The sequence below is a fragment of the Strix aluco genome, chromosome 5 (assembly GCF_031877795.1).
Source record: "Strix aluco isolate bStrAlu1 chromosome 5, bStrAlu1.hap1, whole genome shotgun sequence".
Taxonomy (NCBI): domain Eukaryota; kingdom Metazoa; phylum Chordata; class Aves; order Strigiformes; family Strigidae; genus Strix; species Strix aluco.
Window position 1 is genome coordinate 13,623,054 of NC_133935.1, and position 25,253 is coordinate 13,648,306.

Consider the following 25,253-nt stretch of genomic DNA (forward strand, 5'->3'; position numbering starts at 1 on the left):
AGATCAATCACAATGCACTTCATCAATCACATTTAAACCAAAATGTAAAAGAAATAAAGTTTCATACAGAATAATGCTCATTAATTAGGAAAACAAAGGAACTTCATGTTAATTGGAGATAAATTTCTAAACAAAAACTAATCAACAATCTTTGCTAAGTGCTTTTTATTCTTCTTGTAACAGAAAAATTATTTTTTGATTCTGAGATTACTTGTGGAGGTATTCAAAAAGAGGTTTATATTAATACCATATTGACATGTATTGATGAAACCTGAAAACTTATTTCCCTTTCCTATTGCAGAATATTGCTTTCATTTGTCACTTCTAAAGGAGGCAGGGGAATAATTCTCCGCCCTCAGGTAGCAATTTAAGATTGATCTGATTAATCGATTGTCTGAAATATTATGTCTTCAAGAACTTATCTTCCAACCCTAGTTTCAGCTCTTGTGTAGGATCACATCCTGTCCTCAACAAGACGCTTGTTATTTTTGAAAATGAGTTCTCCAGAACAAAGTAATAGTTGAACTGGCAGAACTGTGTGATGCTGTGGTTTCGTTTGGAGGATGTTGTCCTTCACATTTTTGCACTTGTCCTTTGCACATGTAGGTAAAATAGCAGTGTGCACGTAGAGGAACTGGACTTCTGAAGTAATGGCTTTTTTTTGTTTGAGCATTCAGTAATTTTTCAGAGAAATACGTATCTACAAGGCAATGGAAGAAATGGTAGTGTTATGGATGTGAGAACTGTGCTTCATTTTGAATTCATAGTATTTAGAAAGTCCTTCCTTTCCTACTAGGTTTGTTTTCCAATAGAAAGTGTCTTCTAATGACTACTAATTAATACTGATATATTGGTCATCTAAAAGAAAAACAAAACTTTCACTGCTGAAAACTCTCTCGGGAATTAGAAAGCACTCCCTTCAGTACTAGGAAGTTTAGCAATTTGTTGTTTTCCAGTTTTATCTCTCTGCTTCTGTGTGTCTACCATTCTGTCTCAGCATGGGGATTGTGTCTCGTAAGCATAGACCTTTGCCAGCCTTCCCTTGAGGTTTTGACAGACCTGCACAGGGAGGGATGAAGAATTCCCTTGCGCATAGGTATTCCCTTTGGGCCTCTAGCCAAGTAGCAAGGAGCCCAGGAGGAAAGCTGGTCCTCATGGGAGGTGCAGACTGATCTTGCAGTTGAAAGCTTGGAAAATCCTAAATAAACTCCTGGAAAAGTCTGAATGTTTGAACCAAATCTGGACATTCTGGGGTACAATTTCCAGAAGGATTTCATGCATGTAAGCAAAGCCATGTTGTCTGAATGCAGATTTTCAGAAGGCTCTTTAGTCGTCTTATTGCAGTCAAGGTTATCCAGCACTACTGATAAACTGAAATGCTAAGAAAAAACAAAAGTCCAAACAAAAGACAGAGGTGAGACTCCCTCTCCCCTTGCAACATTGGGAGAAACTGTTGGAGAAAAGGGGCAACAGGGGATACTGAACATGCTTCTGGGTCTGGCAGTTTGAAATAATTCTGGCTGTATCACCTGTTTCACAGCTAGGTGTGCTGTTCTCTGTGGAGATAAATGCTTCACTGCCACTGTTGATTTTGTTAGTGAAAATAACAATTTCTGAATGTGCGTGAAGTTGAAAATTGATTATATGGCCTTTTTTTTTTTTTTTTTTAAAAAAAAGCAATAATGTTGGATACCTGTGTTGAGACCAATAAGCTAATTTGCTGAGCCTGGGTATAGTCATCTTTGAAAATGGTGTCCCTTTCAAGTCTGTTTATTTGCTGAATGTTTTACTTCAAAATAACTTTGAAAATGTAAGTAATAGGAAGTGACATCTTTGTTCCCCTTGTTTTGGGGGAAATGGTGGATACACTGTATATTTGCTTGTTTTCTCATCTGTAAAATGCATATATATGTTAATTATGGTCAACATTTCATAAATTGTTTTAGGCTGAACATTTTTAACAACTTCAGTCTTCGCTGATCAAAGGTAAAAACACAGGTCAAATTATTAACTGCAACTGTACAGGCAATTGAAAGGCATTTTTTTCCACTTGGTTGGTAACTAAAAGTCTAATTTGCCATAGCTCCTTAAAGGTGACGGTAGTAATTGCCTACACTGGAAATTTGTGTCAGTTCTTGGTTGCACAAAACCTAGATTTGTGCTACTGTTGGGTTTTTTTCTGTTGGTTTTTTTTGTGGTTTTGTTTTGGTTTTTGTTTTTTAAATGAGGGAAAGAAGTGATCTGAAATACCAGTGAGGAAACTGGAAGTCTGATGGGAATCTTTAATCTATGAGAAGTACAGCTTAATTCTATTTTCATATTTCAAAATTTTCAGGCAGAAGCAGGTGGCAGATTCAGAGTGGCAAGCTCTGATTTGTGTGTGTTTGTGGTGATCTCAAGGCAAACTTCAGTTTTCTGGTACAATTAAGTTGAAAATCAAGTTGTTAACCTCATAGAAATATTTGTTGCACACAAATTTGAGATTTTTACCTCAAACCCAAAACATTACTTGGTATTACTTTCTCTTAATACTCTGGGGCTTTGATCTGCATGTCCCTGGTTTATATAAAGCAACTTGAGAACCTGAGGAGTGGCAGATCACCTAGACCGGATGATGCTCATCTCAAATTACTGCAGGGAATAAAGTGTGAAATAGCAGAGGTACTGATGAGGACATGTGATATATCCTGAAAAATCAGCAGCTGTTCATGACAGCTGACAAAGCACCACTGTGGGATCTACCTCCAAACTGGAACAGCAAGGTCCCAGAAATCAGGACTGCCTTCTTGCTGCAGGGGGACTGAATGAGAATCTCAGGATAGTGCAGTGCAATGACTGGCCGGGAGTAAATCTGGTGTCAAATTGCCGTTTAATTTGAAAGGAGGAATCTTACACCTGTTAGACTTTGTAAGAATGAAGTTGCACAAATGTGGGATTACATATGAACACAGAATAGGGACTGTGTAGTGTAGGAGACTTGAGTTACTAGGTTTTTCAGAAGACTTCTTTGAGTAAGTTGTGTCAGGACTTAGAGTACACATCATGAAATGATGACAATAACAATTAGGAAGTGAATATAATTTCTGCCAGCTCTCATCTCTGTCCTGCCAATGATATGCTTATTTTTAGATAGTAGGTTCTTAAATTCCTGTTTGGTTTGGTTTGAAGCAGTACATATATTTTGTGTTTCACCCTGGAGGTGGATGAACACAGCTCATCAGGGTATCCTTATTCTTTGATTTCTTGGAGATCTGTGTGCAGTGGGATGCTTCATCAAATGTTCCTAACACTTGAATAGTCCCCAAAACCCCGATGCAACCAAATCCTCAGACAAGTGCAGTCGGGACACATTCTCTTAAAACTCCAGATAAGTATTTGTGCCCATGCCAAATGCTGCAGGCACATGAAAGCTTAAGTATGCAGAGTGCTGTGGCTTCGTTTAAAGGAGTCTGGGAGCATCTGTGTAGTTTGCAACTCTTGGATGCCACTGCAGCCCCCTGCTCTCAGCAGCACTGATGTTAAATGGTAATCCAACTGGCATCTGAAGAACTCCATGGACTTTAGACCCTGAGCATCCCCTTCGTTTAGGAGGGGTGATCCCTTTACATGATAATATCAACACACTGAGATAAAGCTGAATGTAGAAATTTCCATCCATTTGCCAGCCTGTGTGTTCTTTGGAGAAGCAGAGCATTTCATAGGCCTGTCAGCAATGAAGTTTTCATTTGCTGTAAATTCGTATTTGAAAAAAGGGAGAGGAGTAAGTATTTGGTAGAGACAAAGGATGGCAAAAATCTACAAGTAGATTTTGGTGCACGAGCAACTATGTATCATGGTGACGTTCTCTAAATGTCAAGTAATGCACGCTGGCAAAAATGGTCTAAATTCACATGTAGTGATGTGCTCTGAAGCTGTGGGGTTCTCCAAGAAGTAAGTCACTGTGGATATTTCAGTGAAGATATCTAAACAGAGTGTTACTGCAGTTGGATAAAAAAGGAAAAAAGACTGAAGACGGCATTACTGAGGAACACAGAGGAGGTAAAGTAGAAATTTCAGTGAGTATCTGGGTTCATCCATGTCTTCTGTAATTTCTCAGGGATCAGTCTCTCCTGTAATAATCTTATTCTACTTTAAAATAGTCAGTGAAAGAATGTACTTTAACTGTAATTAATCAAAAGCAGCACTGAGGTAAGAAGACTTTGCCTAACTCCTACTTTTGTCTTGTCTGCACAGATCTTGAATGAAACTTGCCAGGTGTTTCCATATTGACTGAAATTCTCTTAACTCAAGGTCTTCCCTCAGCTTCAGGGTAGAAAATGTTGGTCTAATCATTCTGAATTGTGAATGAATCACTGGAGTCCTTTGGCTGGAGAGGAGCTCCTACAAGGAGCACAGTGCTCTGCTGCCAAAGATCTTTATTTGTTCTGTTGATTTAAAGCATCTGAAATGCTTTATTTTGTCACTTCTCTGCTCTCTTTTCTGGTGAATATGTATGCAATTGTGAGGAACCAAGAGAAGCTCACGTGGCCCTGTATTTGAGTGGGGAAACTGCTATTTTAATTCAGGCTTGAAAAAGATTATTTTAAAACTGAAGATTGTGCCCTTAGCAAAAGCACTGGAGGTGTGGGAACATGGAGAAAGTATAGGGATTGGTACACTTAAGCCTTTATTGAATTCTAGGTTGGGATTTATGCCCCTTCACAGGAAAGAAATAGCCAGTCATCTGGATATTTTGGAAAGACTGATACAGGGCAGAGCAGATGATGCACTACTCGGTTTCTGTCCATGAGTGTAAGGTCTGAGATTTTGCTTACAACAGGAATGTGTCTCGTGTTGCTGTATTCAGCAGGTGGTGTTAAAATGAGTGTGGCTGGTACAAAGCAGTACTAAAAGCACTCAGCAGTCCCTGATGGCAAAAATCTCTGCCCAAAGGGAAAACCACTACATAGGTGCAGTTGTTCCCCTCGCCTCCCTGGAGATGAGGCTGGGAACTAACTCCCATGGGCTGGGTGAGCAGGGCTGAGCTCAGGCAGGGAGGTGAGCACTGTGACAAGCTGTGGAAGCTCTTGTTAATCAAATAGATGGGTTTGATGTCTCACTAGCAATATTGGCAATTCACCGGTCTGTCTCAGAAAGGCTGTTGGGTCTAGGCATGTAGCTGCAGTTTCTCTTCTCTTGACAGACAAGGAGGCCATCTCAGTGCAGTGTTTATGTGCAGCCTGACAGTTCACTTTCCTATACACTACTGTGTACGTTTCCAGGTGGATCTCTTCTGCTTCAAAGCAAAGTAGACAGATGACCTTTCTGCATGGCTGCTTTACCTCATATGGACTGTGCACTCTGCAGGATGTTTTAGTGAGAAAATTAGCATGCAAAATTGCTAGGTATTATTTAAGAGTTGTTTTTTTTCTTTCCTTGGGTCTTCATATAAATCACCCTGTGCCAGCAGACCTTATGTTAGGATGTGACTTACATGGAAGATGTTCCTAAAAGTAGTTACAGAACAAAATTGATTCTTCAGTTCTTCACTATTTACTGCTTAGAAGCTCATTGACCTTAGGGGTCAGTTCATATTTTGATGAACTTGTAAATATGTGGTTATTTCCTGTATAGTGCAGAAAGGGTATTACCTGAACAAAGTGGGACCTTGATCAGTTTAGGATTACATTCTATGGGAAAACACAAAACTGCTGTCATTATAGAGTCAATAAACCCTTGACTTGATCTATACTGACATTTTTCTGGGTTGCATCCTCTTCTGCCATTCTGTATGTGGGATGAAAATGGCTTTCTGAGAGTATTTCTGCTGATATTAATGTCGGTGTTCCTAAACACAGAACAAATCCAAATGTTCTGGGCTTCAGTTATAGCCCAGCACTTCTTGGTCCTGGTCAGTATGAGACTCAATTCTCTTATAAATTATTTGGCATACATTTGGACCTCTTTCTCAATTTTACCTCAGCCCTGCAAAGGGATAAGGTTCAAACATAGTTAACCATGGTACTTTCTGTTCCATGAGGTGTACCCAAGTTATAGCTTTTTATTTAGCACAGTGGTCTCTTTTGTTGCAGTCATGTCCTATTTACAATTTCCAGGAAAATTTTAATGTCTGTGCTGCTTGCACTAGAAAAACTGTGCTAGCAACATTTTTTGCCTTTCATCCACAGGAGAAGGATCTTTTTCTTTGTTTTATAACTATTTTCCTTTGCTGTTTAAATATACTTCTATGGAAAACAAATTTAAATCTGTATTGTCCTTTCTATGATGAAAATCATTGATGCAGAAGAGCTGTAGTTGTACTCTTAGATCAGGGATGCTGATGCTCTGAAGGAAAGAAGGAAAGGAAGGCTTCAGAAGTGCACTTTAATTTAGAGATGTGTGTGAATTTGAATAGATCTACAATGCTTCTTGTAAAACAATGCAGAACTGAAGTCTACAGGGCTTGAAATTGGAAGAAGTCTGAGACAACAAATGGAGCTATTCGGCTGTATAGAAAATGATTGTCTGCACAGCCCAGTGAACTGAGGGGAATTGCAGGAGTAAAAAAATATATTCAGCTGGGTTTCCAGACTTTTTTCTTCATTGTGAGTGCTTCTTGTGAAGCCCTACTAGTGGGCTAAAATAACTTAAGTCTCTTTGGTGAATCCTCCTTAGCAACTCAGTTTCATGCTGTTAGAGGCTGTGAGCACCTTCACTTTTTTCTCATTTGTGCAGCCATTCCTAGTTTCCTGCAGACACCTGGGACATGCTGGCCTTGCTGGTGAAGGGGTGTGGGGCAGTTAGTGTGTCAGAGTTAACTGGCAGCTGAAAGGCAGCCTGTGTCTGAACAGTCTGGCGGAAGCAGCTATTGAGGCACGCTTTGCATTTAATCCAAAAATATTTAAATCTATTTAAGCTAAATATGCACAAAGAAAACTTTGACCAATGCTTGCTACCTCTGTTTTATACAGTATTTGAGTTGTATCTGTAAGAAAGGGAGAGATTTATTTGCATGTAGCTAAGTCATGTCATTCCCTTGCACCTCAGCCTCCAGAAATGCTCCAGGAATTATGAAAACTACTGCCCTTTTACAGCTACTTTCTTTGGACCACCAGTAACTAACCATGAGCAAGAGCTGTGGTATGTTACAGCTTTAGGGGCGAGTGGCTAGTGCTTTATTTCCCGTACATGTGAGCTTTGAGATAACTGGGAATCCTCTAGGGATTTGGATTTACTATTGATATGCAGACAAATCCCTAAGCCTGAGTGTAAAACTGCTCAAAGCTGGAGATGGGTTGAAGTGGCAGTATTTAGTCACGCTATTTCTAGTTCTGCCAAAGATGTTTGTTTATTTTATGATCTGATTGACATAATGTATCTGCATTTTTTTTTTTCTGAACAGTATTCTTCTTAGTCTAGAAGAAACTAAATTGTACTGGCCTGTGGATGAAGGTTCTTGGTCTGATAACTGATCAAAGAATAAGACTAGAGGCAAATGATCAGGTTTTGGTCTAGAGGGATGTTACCAGGGATTCATGTGGAGCTAGAATCATTGTTGCTAAACGCAGTCTTGGAAATTGTTTGGAAACAGGAATTAAACTATAGGGTGCTGAAACTTGTCTCTAGACTATTTAAAATGAGAATTAATTGTTGAGTTGCAAAAGGATTACTTGTAGTGAATGGACTATAAAATGGGGGTTAGAGCTGCTTTTCTCCATCTGTATTACTTTGCAGTTAATTCAGGCAAGGAGGGACTGTACATGAGTTATTACCCATTTGGAGAGAGATTTAGTAGTTGCTGTAGATAATTCTCTGAATATTTCTGCTTACTGCTCAGAGAAGCAAGTAGAAGTCAGAGAAGGCAAATAGAGCAATAGTAATTTGATCAGTGAAACTGAACAGTTTATGGATGAGAAAAGACTTGATAGAAAAAGTTCTACCAGCTTGGAAGGCATGAGGAGCAAACAGAAGGCAGGTAGGGAATGCTAATTTATCTTTTCCTATGACGTAAGAGCCAGAGAGCGTCAAATAAACTTGTCAAACAGATTTAAAAGAATGGGAATTATTTTTGCTCATGATTCAATATTATGTGGTGGATCTCATTGCCACACAAAGTTATGAAGACAAACATACCTGTATTAAAAGACCAAATAAATAAACACTGTAAAAATCCATCAGTGAGCATGAAGTGGGAGGATTTGATGCAGTCCATCTCAAGGAGACCCAAACTTTGCTTTGCTAAAGGCAAGATGGAGATGTGGCGGGCAATATACCTTTGTGCTTGCCATGTTCTTGTGCTCTCTCTCTAAGCATCCAATACTAACTGGTTGTAGGCAAAAGCTGCTGGCTAAGGTGATCTCAGTAAGACTGTTCTTTTTGTCTTGGGGTCTGTCTACAGTAGACAGACGTGAGATTATTGTGCCCTTTGCCCTGAGCTAGTACAGACTGTGAGTTGGATCCTGCTGGCTCAGAGTGGTTCAGCATGCTGAGTGGGCTGACAACCATCCACATGAGGTGGTACAGATGTGGAGGTGGTTGCTGTTGCAGAGGCATCAAGACTGTGTGTGAATTCTGAGCTGAGATGGAGACCACCCTTGCCACACTCTCCTAGCATTTCCCTACTAGTCACCTTAGTTGATATGTTACTTGGAAGAACCTAATTCCTTTCCTCTCCATAAAATATTATGTAGGGAGCCAATATTTCTTAGTGTGGGGCCAGTTATCTAAAAATATTTATGCATCAAAACACATGAATCTGCTTCTGCCTCGAGCTTTTGTTCTGGAGCCTATTTTCCTACGGATTGTTCCTGCTGTGCTTCAGTGTTTCAATTTGTGCAGAAAGCTTGACTTTAACTGTGTGGTTTAATGCTCTAAAACCAGTTAGCAACTGCAGAGAAAGTTCACTAAGCTTGAAATAATCCATGTTACCCACATGCTTCTAGTTCTACTGTTGAAGGCATGTAGCCCATGCTCAGAAAATCCCTTGAACTTCATAAAGATCAGTCTGAAAGAAGGAATTTTGCTGAGCTACCAGACAGGGAAACATTTGAATCTGTCAGATCTGTTGTGTTAGCAAAGCAAGAGAACAGGAATGGAAGCTGTTTTTTCCCCTCACTTTCCTGATGCTTCATTGCAGAGCTGTGCAGAATGATGCGGGCCACTGCACATTGATGTTACTCTGTTGTGCCATTGCAGTTTGTACCAGCTGAAAACAGGATTTGTGAGGAGTTCAGAGGTTGCTTTTTGGTCAAAGTTGTAGTGAAGGTTTTTTGCAAGGCAGTGTCATCGACTTCAGTGAGCTCAGTTCATATCCATTTGTCCTTCAGCATGTGGCATCCTAGAGATCCATGCCAAAAAGAGATTCTCTGCAGAAGCTGGCACATCGTTTCCAGGAAAACCAATGAAAAGTACTTTCCAGTTCCTCTATCTGTGTACGCAGTGCCCTCCACCAGCCCTCTGAGGTTTGGCTGTTATGTTAAGGAAGAGTAATGTGGTTTAAAGAAAGAAAACATTGGCTTGTTGTAAACCTCATCTCTTTGCTACAGTTTCCAGCTGAGAAGTGGTTTTCTGTTTTTTTCGTTCCTTTTATTTTTTTATTTTTTTTTTCTGAGCCTCTTCTTTGACTGGTTGTAGCTGGGGTTGAAGGAGAAGTCAAGGTGGTCCCCTCAGTCCTACAACAAACTGTACACAGCTCCCAAGTTTTGAGAGGGTCGGGTGATTTTTCAGGTACCTTAATCTACCTCTGATCTCAAGGATCTCATTGCCTTGCAAACTAGAAAGAAGTAGTGTTTTGCTTTGCCCATGCAAAGCGATGTGTGGGGAGAGGAAAAACCTAAACACCCCTGCCCCAACCCATCCCAAAACTAATAAAAAAAAATCCCAAACCAACAACCAAAACAAAACCAACCAACCCCCAAACACAAAAATGTAGGGAAAACAGGTCTTAAAAGAAGAAATGTGTGCTCGAGAAGAAAAGATATCTGAAGAACAGAATTCACTCTTAGCTGTGTATAAAGTACCAAAACTAAGGTGCATGGGATAAGATTATATTGTCTCTGATTCATTGCTCCTTTCAAGGAGGTTTTCTGCACCCTTGTGCTGGTATCTTGAGGGTTGTCATAGAAAACAACCTTTCCTGGCATTGGCATGTTGGGGGAAGACTGCTGCCCCCGCTCCCCGTGTAGTCCAGGGCTGGCCTTTCTAACCTGGAGCAGCTGGTTTATCACCCTCCATGCAGATCAGGATCATCGGGCTTGGAATGTCCCCCTTTAGCTTGGTGAATCCTGCTCAGTATGAGCCTTTAGAGGTGCAAGTAACGTATGGTATGGAAATAGGAGCATTGATCAGTGGAGGCTGGTGCTACCTGACCTGTCTCTGTCCGGTTCCGAGAGCAGCTGAGGAATGGCGTGGGTGGCACCCGCTTAGGGTAACAGGTCTTGACACATTTGTGGCTGCAACTACCAGCCAAAGGAGCAGCCAGTGTCCTTTGCCTGCTCTCATGTATCTTGTACATCTGTTTGGCACCTCTCAGCTCTAGTAGCGAGGGCTTGGAGAATGAGTGGCTTATTGCTTTAGCTGGCTGGAGAGATGAGATGTTTTCCTCCCAGTTACCTCAGCCTAGAAAAAGAAAAGCTGTAGGTCTTGTTAAATATCACTTTCATCTAAGATACATGAAAATAAAGTTTTAGGGGACTTTAATTCTGTTCTTCACAGTAGGGGTGCCAGTTGAGTGGGATTTGTTAGTCATTAGTGTAATACAAGTTAACAAGGATATTCTGATTTGCCTGAAATGAACAACCTGGAAAAATCACATGAAAAGATTGATTACATGGGGTCCCTTCTTTTCTGTTTAAAGTTTGTGAGTTCACACAAGGACCTGCCCTTTTGGCTGCTCATTTTCAGAACCCTTCTGAGGTATACCCAGTGCATAAAACAGCCTCCCAGCATGTTATATATCATAAGGTAATGCGTCAAACTGAGAGAAAATAGATACTTTGACAGAAAGTTCTGCACTTAAAGAAGCAACATACCTCCTTGCTTCTAATCTTTTTGGTTAGGTATTTAAAAAAATATTTCCCCACAAAGGCCATTTATTGCTAACTCTGTACCAGCAAAAGTGGGAAATGTAATAATTGTTTTGAATTTGAAAAGTCTGGGAAGGATGAAAGGTGGTACAAGTAGTGTGGTTTGTTAGTGAGGGCTGCAAGTGGTAGGCGTGTGGTTTGGTAGCTATTGCCTTTTTTGGTTTATTTTTGTTAAAATGCTCAGTTCCCCTTTTTCCAACGCTATGCTTCAGTTTCCCGTTTCCCCTGCTTTGACTCTTGGCCTACATGATAATTAGGTAAAGAGAACAAAAGCTATGCTTACCTACTTTTCTATAAGTAACGCAGGAGAAGTATGCCCTTAGAAGGGATTTAAAAGGGAAGAGGATAATGATTTAAATTGACACAGGAAGTAAACTAAGGGAATACAGAACCAAATATCTGTGGTGGATAACAAGGAGAGTAAAATAATGAAAATGAGGGGAACATTCAAGTCACTTGTGTTTTTGAAGGGAGCGCTGGTAAAGAGGCCTGTAAGGAAACTAAATCATGCTTTAAAGCACTTTTGACATGGAAGAACACATCACATACAAGAAAGACTCTATTGTCAATAATGCATTTAATTTCAATTTAAATCAGTTTGACAGGCCAGATATTCCATATGTGTGTCTATTAAAAATGAGAAACTTTTTTTGGGGGGAAAAGACACTTCATACCTCTTATATGATATTTATATTTGGTACTGTGTTGTGTGTGCCTAAGTGGAAAATCAAGATTTTCTTTTTATCCTAGGTCTCTTTAGTGAGAATATCCTCCCCCTTGACTACTGAACCTGTATGGAATTAACTTCATTTGTCTGAAACTGCCTGGGGGGACCATCTAGGACTCCGACAGACCTTACATGTCAAAGTAGCTCTTATATTTTCTCTCTCATTCACATTACCATTGCAAATATTTGTGTTCTTTGTTCTTCTTCTTTTCTAAATGCAGTAAGAGATGATTTATATTAGGGAGTTCTTGAGGTTTTTATTTTTTTTCTGGAAGCTCCAAATAAAAGAGAAAGTAGACAAATTGTTTGGCAAAGTAAGGTCATGCTGAGAGGGGAGGTTGTAGCATTTTAACTTCTGAGATAAATTTAAACTCAGTGTTAATCTGGACGCTAATATTTCTAAGGACATTACTTTTCTTAGTGTAGTTTAGCTGCTCAGGGTGAGGTTTGAATGTCCAAAGCCAGGGCTTCACACAGGAGGTGTGTTCTCCTGTGACTTTTAGATGAATGGAGCTTTCCTGGGTGGACACGGGTGACAGCTTAAAAAAAACGAGGTCACTTAAGAGGTCTCACTTTCTTTGTTAAAACCTGTTCTCCCCATGCACTGTCTCAGCGTGGGTGAGGAGCTGGCATCTCCCTAACACACTCTGCAGTAGTTTGCGGAGGTGCTGTGGGAGCTGTTAGGAGCTGTCCTGGGTTGTCCCCAGAGCAGGATTTCTAGGATGTGGACATATAGTAGCTGTGAGGTCAGACTGCTGTCTGGTCACTGCTGGGCTCGAGCCTGTGGCATAGCCTGTCCTCCTCTCCCACCCTGTGTGTCCCTGTTGACTCCCTTTGTCTTGCCCTGTGCCCTCTTTGACTCTTGTCTCTGTCCTCAATCTGAAGGTCTAACTCTAGGCTTAACTGCCAAATAACGTTGATTGCACTAAATTCATAAGGTTATTTTTAGCTTTTTAAGTTATTAGGTATTTTTTGAAAACTGTACTGTGCATCTCTTTCAAAATAGTGCCTTTTATTTAAAAATGAACCAAATTGTTCACCAGGGCTCTACTCTAGTAGAACCACACTCCCCTCACTGAAACCTGCTGGTAGTAGATTAAGTATCGCTGGAAAGTATTTTGTAACACTGACTGCCAGATTTGGTGGTGTATTGCATTCAACCGTTAACATGAATTGTTAGTGGTGGGCAGTGGTTGTATAAACAAATATAACTGAGGGCACTAGCCCAAAAGCAGTTAACTGCAATAGGTTGAATTAATGCAGAAGGAAAGGAAATCTCAGCAATGAGGATATACGTTGGCTAGTGGATGGAACTGGGATGGGAATTTGCTAGTTGTGCTGGGATTTTTCTACCTGTGACAGCTGTCCCAAAGAATCGGATCCAATATTGCTGCTATTTTGTGTTTCCTCTGAAGCAGTCTACATGTACCAGCAATGAAGGCACATTTCTGGAGAGACCCAGCCAAACTGGGGCATCAATTCTGACACAGCAATGTGCATTGGTAACTCCTGTGGCAAAGGAAAAGATACATTTTTAAGGTAGATAAAATTGACTTGCAGCACAGAGACACTGTTACTCTTGCTGAACATATTTTGTCATTCCTTAGTCTGCTGCTCATTGTATTTGTTGTTATACTATGTAGGGCTGATTAGCTTTGGCAACAAAGCTGCAAACTCTTAGCTTCATACTTCATACTGTATACCATGAGATATGCAAAAACTAGTTGGGAATGTTCTGAGCAAAATATGTGTAATTAAGTGATTTAGAACACACTGTGATCCATTAAAATGAAGTCTTGGGTGGGCTATTGCACATACTGCTGTATGTATGTGCTAAGGTAATAAGATGATTGTCATAAAGCATGTGTTGGAAGGAGGAAATGGATCCATGGCATACCTAAAGCCCTAGAGGTGCATCTGTTTTGGTATTCTGGTTTGACCTTCTGAATTTCACAGAGCAGCATTATGGGTGGATATAAGACAGGCTTTAAAGCATAGGAAGGAGGGAGAACAGACAGACACCCATAATATCTAGCTTCTAAAGCACATCCACCTATGAGAACATAAAGAGATTGTGCTAGCAAGACATTTTGTCGTGTGTCATTTCCCTTCCCCTCTCCCAGTACTCTTTGCTCTGCTCTGCTTTGTTCCTAGGATTGATCTTAACCCATGCTCTGTTTTGATGTGGTCCACATCTCAGTTTTCCCAAAGGAGAAATTGCGAGCTAATCCAGTTGAATTGACAAGACAGGGGTAGTTAAGTGATGTGCTGTACTCCAAGAGTTGGTTTGAGGGTGAGGTGTCATTGAGAGAGATGGGGATGAGACCTGTTACTTGAGGAAGATTGGTCAGAGAGATGAGAGGCCAGGAGTGCAAACAGAAATGCAGCTATTCCTAGGACATGCTGGTGTTCCATTTCTTGATATCTATTTTTTATTTCCCCTGCTCCTCCGCACGCATTCAGTGCACAGGCAGAGGAGATGAAAATTACAAAACTTGCTATTTAATAAAATAATTGTTCACTTGTTATTTAATAACACTTAATATCAAATGACTGGAAGAATTGTAAGCTTTTCTATAGGTAATCCAAATGTAAGATATGACCTTCCTCCTTTCTTTTTTCTGGAAATGAATGCAGTGCAGTCAGCCCCTGGAGTCCTCGAGTCACTGTATTGGCTTTAAGCTGGAATAATTTAAACCAGAAACATGTCTCTGCAAGAGGAGGAAACAATGCATACCAACAGCCTCTGAACTGCCCATGTAGTGCTTCAAGGGGCAAAAACCAGACTTTTGGGATCCAATTATTCATTATCACATGTTTTATTGGCAGGCAGGAGTTATGGGAGGAAGGTGGAGAACTTGCCTGAACTGGAGTTTGGCTTGTGACTTAGGTGACTGCTGCCAATTTAAGTACCTTAAAAGGAGACACTTGAGATTTTTCCTTTTTTCTTCCTCCACCCCCTCACTGATGCTGCAACCACCTTTTGACAGCTTGATGTTGGAACCTATTCCCTTAGCGGCTGACTTCTCTCTGGGTTCCCTTCTTCTGAGTTACCCTAAGTTGCTTGTGAGCACTAGTCTTTCTGCACTAGCTACAATCCTCTTTTAATGGCTATTTTTGCAATACCTACTCTTTGCCCTGTATTTATTACCTTTCTTGTCAATCCTTTGCTTGTATAAGTGGACCTGTTCTTACAATTCTGTTTCAGGGTATTTCTACAGAGTGAGAGTAAAGCTGGTTCAGGTTTGGGCACTCTCCCCAGTAGCAGTACCCCAGGTGACTACCATCCTTGCTGTGATCAAGTGCACTAGCTGATGGCTGCACCTGCAAGGAAGTGGTTCGGCAGGGTGCAACTGTTCGATTTGGGGAGCACAATGCTGAATTACAGCCTTGAATGTTTGTTTACGTACTGGATGCGCATTCATGCCCTATTGAAAAGGAGCGCTATCAGGACCGCAAAATCAAACATGCAAAAGTTAGGAAATGCCAGGACGCTAATTTTCCCACTGGCTTGCGCATATGCATTATGATTCAGTCTTTAATTACACAGTTGCACACTGTTTTTCCACAGAATTCCTGCTTCCCTCTGTGCACAGGATGTCCTCTGCTATTTGAATGAGAAACTATTCAATATTTTGTTTTCTCCTTATTGTTTCTTATGATTTTTCAGGCTTTGCAATGAGGGAGGAATTACTGATGGTCTTAATGTTTTGTTTTCTTGCTTGTCTTCACCACAGCATAAGTGGCCAGTGTTTCCTAAGCACTCTTTGCAGTGGCCCTTATCTGATCCTGGATGCTGTGCTGGCCCCATTCATGAATTGGGAATACAAGAACACTGAGTGTCTTCCTCGGACAAGCAGCCTTACTGGGTGTTTCTGATTTCCTGATCTCTATTAGCTACAATCCTTATTCCCAGCATCACACTTTTAAATCCCAGTCCTACGCTTTTCCTCTTTACTTCTTGGTATGCCCAAGCTGATTCTCCCATGTGAGCTGGTATCTCATCATGTCTTTATAAAAGGTCTTTGTCTTTCATGCTGTTTGGATGTGGCTAGGGTTATCAGCAACAGAGCAGAGTCAGGCTCCTTAATTTCATTTCATCTGGACCTGGATTTAGCAGACCAAACTGGCAACTGTAGTGAAAGGCCTGTTCAACCTCAGTGCAGGTCTCTGGGCAGTTCCGCTCTTTAATTCAGAGCAAACTCTAAAAGGCATGAGACACGTATGAAATTTCAAAGACTTACCCCTTGGGCAAGTTCAAGTGGATTTTCATAAGGACAACAAAAGGTTCTTGTCTGTCACAGAGTCCTCTGTCCTCTGCCAAATTTAAGTTACTGATGCAAAAAAATAGATCAAATAAAAGGTTCCTGAATGTTTTAAACACTGAATACACAATATGGTTTCTTCTGGTTTTGTTTTTGGTTACAGCTAAAGTATTTTTGGTAAAAGTGAAAAAAACTGTCATCCTGAGGAAGCAACCTGTCATAGGAAAATTCAGCCTGTGTGTTTAAAGGATAGTGCAGCCCATATGCAACTAAAAACAGGGCCTTAGACTGGGAAGTTTTGTCTGGCCTATGAACAGTTGAGTTTGATATAGTAAATGCTATAGTTTTTCTCTTTTCAATGGCTGATTGATGGGTCCTGATTTGATTTTATCTTTTTTACATTACAGTAGTGTCATTGAAGTTATATATTTTGAAATTAATATTTTTCAGCCATTTTATAATGGTGACACAGATAGCAGCAACCAGAGGAGGTCACTTTTGGGTCTGCCCAATGCTGGAGCGTCCTATTTCTGTTCCTGATTACCACCATCTCCCAGTTGATGTGCTTGAGTGAGCTTGGGCAGGAAGAGAGTTGCTTTCTGCACCCGTTTGAGAGCTGCCTTCACAGCACAGATTTGTCTCTTTGGGGAGGAGGGCATTAAATGGAGTGCCCATTTCTGCTGGCCGTGCTGAGATTGCTCAGTGAGTAGATGCAACACGGGTGGTGTGTGTATGCCACGTGGCGCGGTGCGATGCAAAGACATGAGCAGCTGGTACAGGGTGCAGCACACCTGTGCTACCACAGAGCAACTCTGGGCTTCTTGGCAGGGTGGGTGATGCCAGCCAGAGCGTCATGCTAACACATCTGTATGTCCTCCAGTGCCAGAGCAAGGTCTGTCATCTCAATAGGGAACAGCATGCTGCAGTATAGACTTAAAACTGAATTCTTGAGAGGTGTTTGAGTGGCTTTCAAAACCAGTTAGCTAAACCAAGTTTGGATGCAAAGAAGAGTATCTTACTTTGAAAAATGTCTTTACTGCTTTGCTATTCGGACTCTTGCTCTTTGGGAGCTCAAATCCTGTCTTCCAAACACAATTGACAAGAATATCATTAGCAGGTTGGTCTCTTTTATTACTCTACCCCTCAACATTCATAACTGTGCTATCTGATTACCATAATGCACCGCGTGTTTCTAATTTTTACCCCAAAGACTGTACACTATTCTAGACTAATGCTCATTTTGCTTTTACTTGTTTTTTAAAGTAAATTGATATGGTAATTTTTTTGTTTTGTTACCTATATGTGGTTTTAAAATCCTCTCTGGAGATATCCTATGCTGGAATAAAGCCCCAAGCCTCTACTAAAATTAATGCTTAGAGAACCACAGGGGAGAGGAAAAAAATAAAGAACAGGAAAGGCAAAGTTGTTTTTACACCCACTCTCCATCTCTTTTCACATTATGTTTGGTCTTGCCTGCTTCAGTGAAATTTCTCCATTTGTTCCCTTTAAGAAGTGCTTTGAGAAGATGCAAACACCAGCCATCCGCTTTCTTTAAGTTGTTAGATTAACGCAGCACTCTGTTACCAATAAGCAGTAATAGATGTGGAAAAGAACATGTGGGTATTCTGGCTTCGGGCTTTGGTTTCCTTCAGTGCTCTTGAGTTTTTGTAGGGAGTTGAACAAGCCACTAATGTCATCTTGTTTCCATTTTAATTTCTAAAAGTCAGAATATTATTGTTTCTCTATCATGATGGCACTATTAGAAAAAAATCAATAAATGCCAGAGGTTGCTGAAATACTAAACGCAGCTAAAGTGAAATAAATTGATTGTTGTTATACTCAGCTGGTTATGTTTTATTTGATTTACAGGTATATCAACTTCAAAGGCAATCCCAGTATAAAATATATTGACATGTAGCTACAGTACCATGATTCATCCATTTGCTGTAATCAATATCACAGATTGTGTTTAGTGTTTACATTTCGTCTCTTCACTGAGTTTACACAAAACATGAAGTTATTTCTAGTCCTGGTCTTTATGTAAAACTGAGTTTTGGAGTCCGAGTTGGCAAAGCACTGCTGCTTTTGATTAGTATGGTCTAAACCAAAACAAATTGACTGCTCTTTTCCTCTGCATTAAGTACTCCATTTCATCAAAGTGTCTTGAGAGTCTTATTTCAATGTCATATAGTTAGTTTACTGTCATTGTGACTAGGCTTCAAGCTGATCACTTGCATGATGGTTGATCCAGAATCGGATTGGCAGTTGGTCCTCTGTGGAGGTTGACTTGACTGTATTTCAAATAAAACAAGGGAAAACACCTCAACTGCAAAACAAGTCACCCAAACTTTACTTTTTCACTAGAACGTTTTTTTTTTTTTTTTCAGGTAGTACTGTGTACATATATAATGCATATTACTCTGAAAATAATTCTTGTTCTCTGAACTCCAGCTCTTTATACAATATGGTATAAGTATATATTCTGAAAAATGATAATTGTTTCCAGATTAATATGTAGTATCACTGAGGCATTTGGGAAGTTTTGTATGTAAGATATTTCTTTTGCATATATTTTCTGTTTCCGGTTCACAGTGAAATCAACTGAGACTCTAATGTTCAAAGCTAAACACTCTTAAATGTTTGCTAGTCTTCCATTCTAATCTATGCAGAAGAATTACCTTTGGCATTCCTTCTACCCTGTGGTGTCCTGAGCACACTTTTGTACAGAACTGATAAAAAAATTCTAAGACTTCTAGACCTACTGCCCCAGACCATCAGCATTTGACTTTGTTGTGTTGTCATGGTGTGAAGGAACCCAGGCTTGTCTGCTTTCTAGACTAACTCTATTTGATGGATCTAAATTTAGGAGGAGAAAGGGAACTTTTCTCTTTTCCTTTATACAGTCTCTCTATGGCTTTGCATGCCTAGAAGAACATAATCATATACTAGGTCTGATTTTCATTTCCACAATGTGATTTCTGTTTGGCAAGCCTGCTTACAGATCCAATCTTAATTTCACTTTATTGGTATTAATTCCATGTTAAAAATGACAAAGTTCAGCAGCAGTTTGGTCCCAGTGACACCTCAGAAGATTCACATTCTGAGTAGCATTGAAGAGGAGGATCTGAAGTAGACATACTTATGTAGGAATAATCAGAAAATATTGGGGGTTGATATCTCTTTTTAATGTCCTGAAAAATAGTAATTTGGCAGATACTTCCTCTGCTAAATGTATTCCTCTGTGTGTGACACGTAGGTTTTATTCATTCTACATAGTGGTTTTTCTCCTCTCAGATCTCAAGACACACAGAAGGATTTCTCTGGTCGAAGTATGGCAAATTGTTTTGTTGTCACTTCAGCACCTGTGTGGTGGGTGATGTTTCTTTGCCCAGGTCCTCTCCTTTGGGTGGGCCCTGTGCAAACTGTTCTTGCATGTTCTTCATTTGAATCCTTCTAAAAGCTCTAGCTCTGCTCAGTGAAAAATTATGATGTTGCAGTTAGGACAAATGGAGAGTCAGGACACATTGACACAAATGAATGAGGAAAGTGATGTGACTTAAGTCATCTGCAGTTCAGATCTGCCAGTTTGAAAGTCCTCTCAGCACTGCACAGAGGCAGTGTTATCCAGTGACTGGGGGATGCAGTGGGGGTCTTGGGGAAACCTGGCTTCTCTTGTCTTGGCCATGGTAAAGGCTGAACCTGGACAAGTCATTTCACGCCTCTGGTTCATTTCCACTTGCTGTTAGACCAATAGTCTTAACAGCAGGGTCTTTCATTTACAGTATACTTTCCTAGCTCAGTAAAGCCTTGATTTTTTGGTTTCAACTGGTGCTGTAACAGTGATAATAGCCAACACAGCAATCTAGTGATCCTTTCCAGTCCCCAGCATTTAGCCATGAGTGTCAGGGCTAGATAAAACTGAGATATAGACACATTGAGAGGGGGCTGGAGCATGGCAACACATTTATAGTGTTGCTTTTATTAAAGCTGCCCTTTCTTTCTCCTCCTCCTCCTCTTCCTCCCTCAGATGATGATGACATTGTTTTATTTGTTTTACTTCTATAGTTAGCAAACTTAGTTAGCAAGCGAGATTAAAAATAAAGCAGCAACCCTTCTCTGTTCTAACACTGAGAGCTGTTTCTGCTGAAGCTTTGCAGTTGCAAAAGCGGTATCAAGTCCTGCCCCTAACTGGGGAGGTTGTGCTCCAGATTGACACACTGTTGACTAGCTGGTAATTTCTGTCCCCTCTCTCTCTTTTGTGTGACTCCAGGCACCTGATCATTAATGTCATCTTGGTTAAGGAGCGAGGTCTCTATTTCCATGGAAACATGGGGAAATGACTTTGGAATCTTAAAGATCTTTTTATTTATTGGATAGCACTTTCTCTCCTGTTTAAGCCTTTAAAACAAAGAAGCCTACAGTGCTGAAATGTTTTAAGAGATATTGTGTTAAATGAGGTGGACAGTTATAAAAATGACATTTAACTTCTCTGCTCTGTAAACCTGTAAAAATATATCAGCTGGTAGAAAAATCAGCCTAGTTACCCTGAAGCCAATGGAACTAGACCAGTTTACAACAGCCAGGAATTTGTCCCAGAGGTCTGGTAGTCTGTGGGATAGATTCCCAAGGAAAGTGATGGGACTTTCATGCCTTGAAAGCTATAGCTAGATGGGATAAATCCCTGAACAAGTATTGGAAGTATTAGTTCTACTTCAGCTGCTAGATGAACAAGGTCAACTAAACCATTTTTTTCTAATTCATTATGCTCATGGATTTCCTGATGCAAGATTTATTTATGTCTAAATGACTTTTTTTTTTCTTTGTTTAGTGTCAAAGGAAGCTGGTAACTGTGCAGACATTTTTTTTCTGTAGATCAATATCGGTAGCCATTTAGTATGAGACACATGATATTATAAATGACTATTTTAAATAATAATTCTAATACTGTGAATGCTCAGGCTTGATATATATTTTATATTTTAAGTATTTACAGTACATTTACTGCAAAAGACTAATAAAATACATTATAACATACTTGGTGCCATGAACAGTGCATGGAAAGATGGAATGCACAAAATGCAATGTAAAGAATATGGTTAAAAAGGCTTAACTAGTGGCTCAGGAAACTACAGTTTAACACAGTTACTGAAGTTGAGGGATGAAATACTCATCCAGTCACGGTTGATGGTAATGTTCCTATTTTCTTCAGTGAAACCTGGTTCAACCAAAGATTTTTGACAATATACATCCCCTTGCATCCCCTTACAAATCACCAAATTATTTCCACATCTGAGTCAAATCCCTGTTCTGATTTTAAAAAGTTCTCTCTTTCTCTCTCTGCTTGAATAGAAGCTGTTCCTGTTTATTCTGTGTCTGAACTTCGTTCATTTCTGTCACAACCTTCAGAAAACTCTCCAATTGTAAATATTAAAATCTGTTTGGAATAATGAGAACTACACCTATGCAACTGTCCCTTGCCAGAGTGTCAAAGGAGCAGTGCAGGTAATTAAACCTAAAATGTGACAAGATACCTGCATGATATATCACCTACAAATAGTGAAATGAGAACACAGAGGTGGCTTTGGATTCAGCAGTGGCTTTAATTTTGTTTCCATCTGATTCCTCCTCTTATACTGCATCCTTGACAAAGTCACGTTTTGCTTCTCTGAACTTTGCTGGTGAAGGGAGGTAACATCATTTCACTTTCAACTCCCTGAATGTAGGACATCACATATGGAGCTGAACCAAAGACGGCAAGTGTATTTGCATTTACTTCGGCGTCAGGCAGCTTTTGAAAATTATGAGAAAATAGAGGCGTGTAAGTGTCTGGGGGGAAATATTCCATCTGGGGGAACTAGCACCAGACTTGCTACTTGGTCTTCAGTGCAGCGGAGGAAATTCCTGAATGTGGGGATTGCTCAGGGCACCTGCAACAGACCTCTTACTCTGGGCAACCTACTTTTTCTGCAAGTTTCTAGTTAGTCTGGTTCCTTATGTATAGACTCTGGCCTCACTTTCTTTAGAGTGCCTGTCAGATGAAAGTATGGGGAGAGATGAGATTGGTGAGCTGTACAGTTAGGGGTGATTAGCTCAATAGGAAGTCAATTTTCAGGTGACTTTTGGAAGAAGGGAATGTTAGTGAGACAGATCATGCACATCAGTGTTGAATAAAAATTTATTCCCTTCTCCCCATAGATATTCCCTAGAAGTATTTATCAGAAAACAATTGTTAGTGCTTTCCCTTCTCATTTGAATTTCAAGCCAGTGAAGATGAACACACTAAAGTGAACATGATCCCAGAACAAGGTCTTGTACAGATTAGAAGGTTAAGATACTGCTCTAAATTTAGAATACAGTCATTTGGATGAGATATGATGGCAAATTCCTTTTATTTTTTTTTTAAAGAAAAAAAATCCTAGTCCTCAACTTCTGTTGAAAAGCTGCTCTGACCAAAGCTGATTGAGATCCAGAGCTCTGAGGGAACAAATTATGGCTGAGGAAAATATCTCTTTTGGTTCATATCTACATAATGCTGGCTTACTCCCTGCTTTATAGTGCATTTTAAAATCTACAATATGAACAACTCTCTAGAAATGAAATTTCACCATTTATAGTGCTGTAAAGGTGTTTTTGTTACTGATGAGCTTAAAATGAAGTTATAAATACACTGTTACTTTGGTTAATGGTATATTTTGGCATTATAAAATAACTCATAAGGTAGAACAAATAGTTTCTCTCAAGTTTCAGTTGCTCTTTGTTTTTCTGCTGCTGCTTCTGGAAAACTCCTGAAACATTTTATTGATGAGGTAATGCACTCTCATCTGCATGTAGTACTTCTGTAACTCCAGCAAAGGTTTCTGGTGACATGCTAGACCATGAGAACAAAGCTCAAATTTATCGTGTTCCCCCAGATGGAATTACAGTCTTCATCAGTTAATGCAGCATTTCTCAACTTTGGAAAGCTGAATCCTGGCTTGTCAAGAAAATGAAGCTTACAGTATTACTGCTACCAGCAATGTTGTTTTAAAAGCCTACCCAAAATGAGCAGTCACTCAAATAGGCTGTGTAGGTATTCATCCTCATCTCTTGTACGCTTTGATTAGCAGTGCATTGTCAACAGTGTTGAAGTAATGTCATTGGCATTTGGATCATGACCCTTTTATAACCAAAATTACTGCATCGGTTTCTCTGCAAATTCAGGCAGGCGTTGCTGCATTATGGATGGGCTGTGGTTTCAGTATTGCTCTTTGCAACCAGATGCTTTAAAAACAAAAGCAATCAGAACAACAAAATAGGTCGAGGTTCTGGAGGACCTGTGAGAATCTGAGTTAATATTCATTGCATGATGGATTGTGTGATTTTTATTATTGTACAAAATTTACTCTTACTTTTTCTTAGATCTTTACTAAGTGGGAAGTTTGTATTTGATTTACATACCAGTGTAAACTGAATGGCTTCAGAGCACCTACAACTTCTTCTGTATGCACTCCCTTAGCATTTTTTTTTTTTGGGGTTACGTTAAGTCCAAGGGGTACAGATTTGACCTCAATCACAGTAAGGTGTTATTAAGAGGAAGTAATTTCCACATTCTGATTTGCACCAGTAAGACTAAAGTAGTTTAAAAATTCATTTAAGTTGAAGCAATGCAATCTTCTCAGGTAAACAAAAGGTTTGTGTTCTGTGCTTTTTTTGGTGTGGGTTAAAATGTTTTATTAGCTCCCACAGTACATAGAAGTTACCTGTTTCTGTACTTCCCAACAGTAATGGGAATTGGAGAATTTTTCTTGTTCTTAATTTTCCCTGCTTAAATTTGTTTTTTACTCAGTCCTTGCTTGGTATTAATGTTAAATAATTGATGTAGTATGTTACTGTTAGTCAGTTAAGAACAACTCATTTGTGGATAATGCCTCAAGTGATACAAAGTGGTATTGCCTCACTGAAGTTTAGAGTTACACCCAGTTGAGGATCTGGTCTCTTGCTCCTAGCAAGGCTGCCGGTGGTTTCCATGTGTTAGGGAGGAGTGGGTATCCTGATTAATTTTAGGGAATAGAGATGGTACTGAAGATGATCTGGGGTGAAATGATGGCAAGAATATTTCACTTTATTTGTTATTTCTGTCTGTTTTGTTTTTCCACATAAGGGATTTTTTTTTTCTTCTTCTGGTGCTTAGCTTTAGAGTGTTACTACCTTTTCAGAAGTTACTTGCCTGTAATTACGAGGACCCTACTGGGTAGTTGCAATTGTCTCCCTGGTGGATTTTTCTCTGTAGGAACTTTTCTTAAGCTTTTACTATCACTTCATGGCTGGAAAGCCCGAACGTGGCTGTTGGGAAGCAGCATTGCCTGCAGAGTTGTCATGACAACCTGCTGTGAAGGCAGCCGACATGGATGGGTCTTGTGGTCGTATTAACTTTGCCGATTAGGTACTTTCTGCAAAATTTGGAAGTAGTGGATTACCCCTCTCTTCCCTGTTGCTGATGTAGATGTGTTGTTATGTGAACTCCTTGCCAGCTACACGCACAGCACTGTGCTTCTGCTGGTAACTGTTCCGGTCTGCAGTTCCCCAGTCCATACTGGCACTCCAGTTCCTCTGTGGGTACCTCCCCTGTCACCAGCAGTGACTGATTATGTTCACCTTAAGGGCAGCAAAAATCAATACTAAAAATACATTTTAATCCTAGCTAGAGCAGAAATTGAGCATGCTCCCCTTAAAATTTCATAATTTATCTATCTTTTGCTATGTGGTATTTGTTCATCTCATCATCTTCACTGTGTTCGCTCTGTCCTTCTGTTCTGGTAAAGGCTGCTAGGAGAACAAAACTGGGACAGCCTGATGCAGTAGCATGCTAGGGGTGTGTGTGTATAGTCTTGTTGACATTCCGCCCCTCGGTGACTTACATGATGTGGGTCAGGTCCCCAGGCACACAGGTTGGTTTGGTCTAGCTGTGGTGTTACCTCTGCTGAGAAATATCACTAGAAGGAGGGCAATGATACTATTTCAGTAGCACCCTGTTCAAAATATTTATTCTCCCACCTCATTTCACTGTCCGTTAGTATTTTGTGAAGGCTTTATCAAAGGATGTACAGGATGGAGTTTGGGGGGAGAATTTCCTTCTCTCTTTTAAAGTAGATATAATACCAAAATCAACATAACACCTAGTGATTCAGTGCATTTTTGAGTGCTGGGAAGGTGACATAA

General features: G+C 40.0%; 1 protein-coding gene across 4 annotated transcripts in view; it reads left to right on the top strand.

Moving 5' to 3' along the window:
- The window catches only part of DGKI (diacylglycerol kinase iota), a 221,713-nt gene that overhangs the window by 41,759 nt on the left and 154,701 nt on the right, over window positions 1-25,253 (top strand). Inside the window, exon 1 of one of the 4 annotated variants that reach the window (XM_074826019.1) lies at window positions 21,461-21,557. The exons of the other annotated variants lie outside the window; for them this stretch is intronic. Within the exon in view, the coding sequence (XP_074682120.1) occupies window positions 21,502-21,557 (56 nt within the window). The 5' untranslated portion in view covers window positions 21,461-21,501. Of the gene's footprint in view, window positions 1-21,460; window positions 21,558-25,253 lie in introns of those variants that run through there. 4 annotated transcript variants of the gene reach the window in all.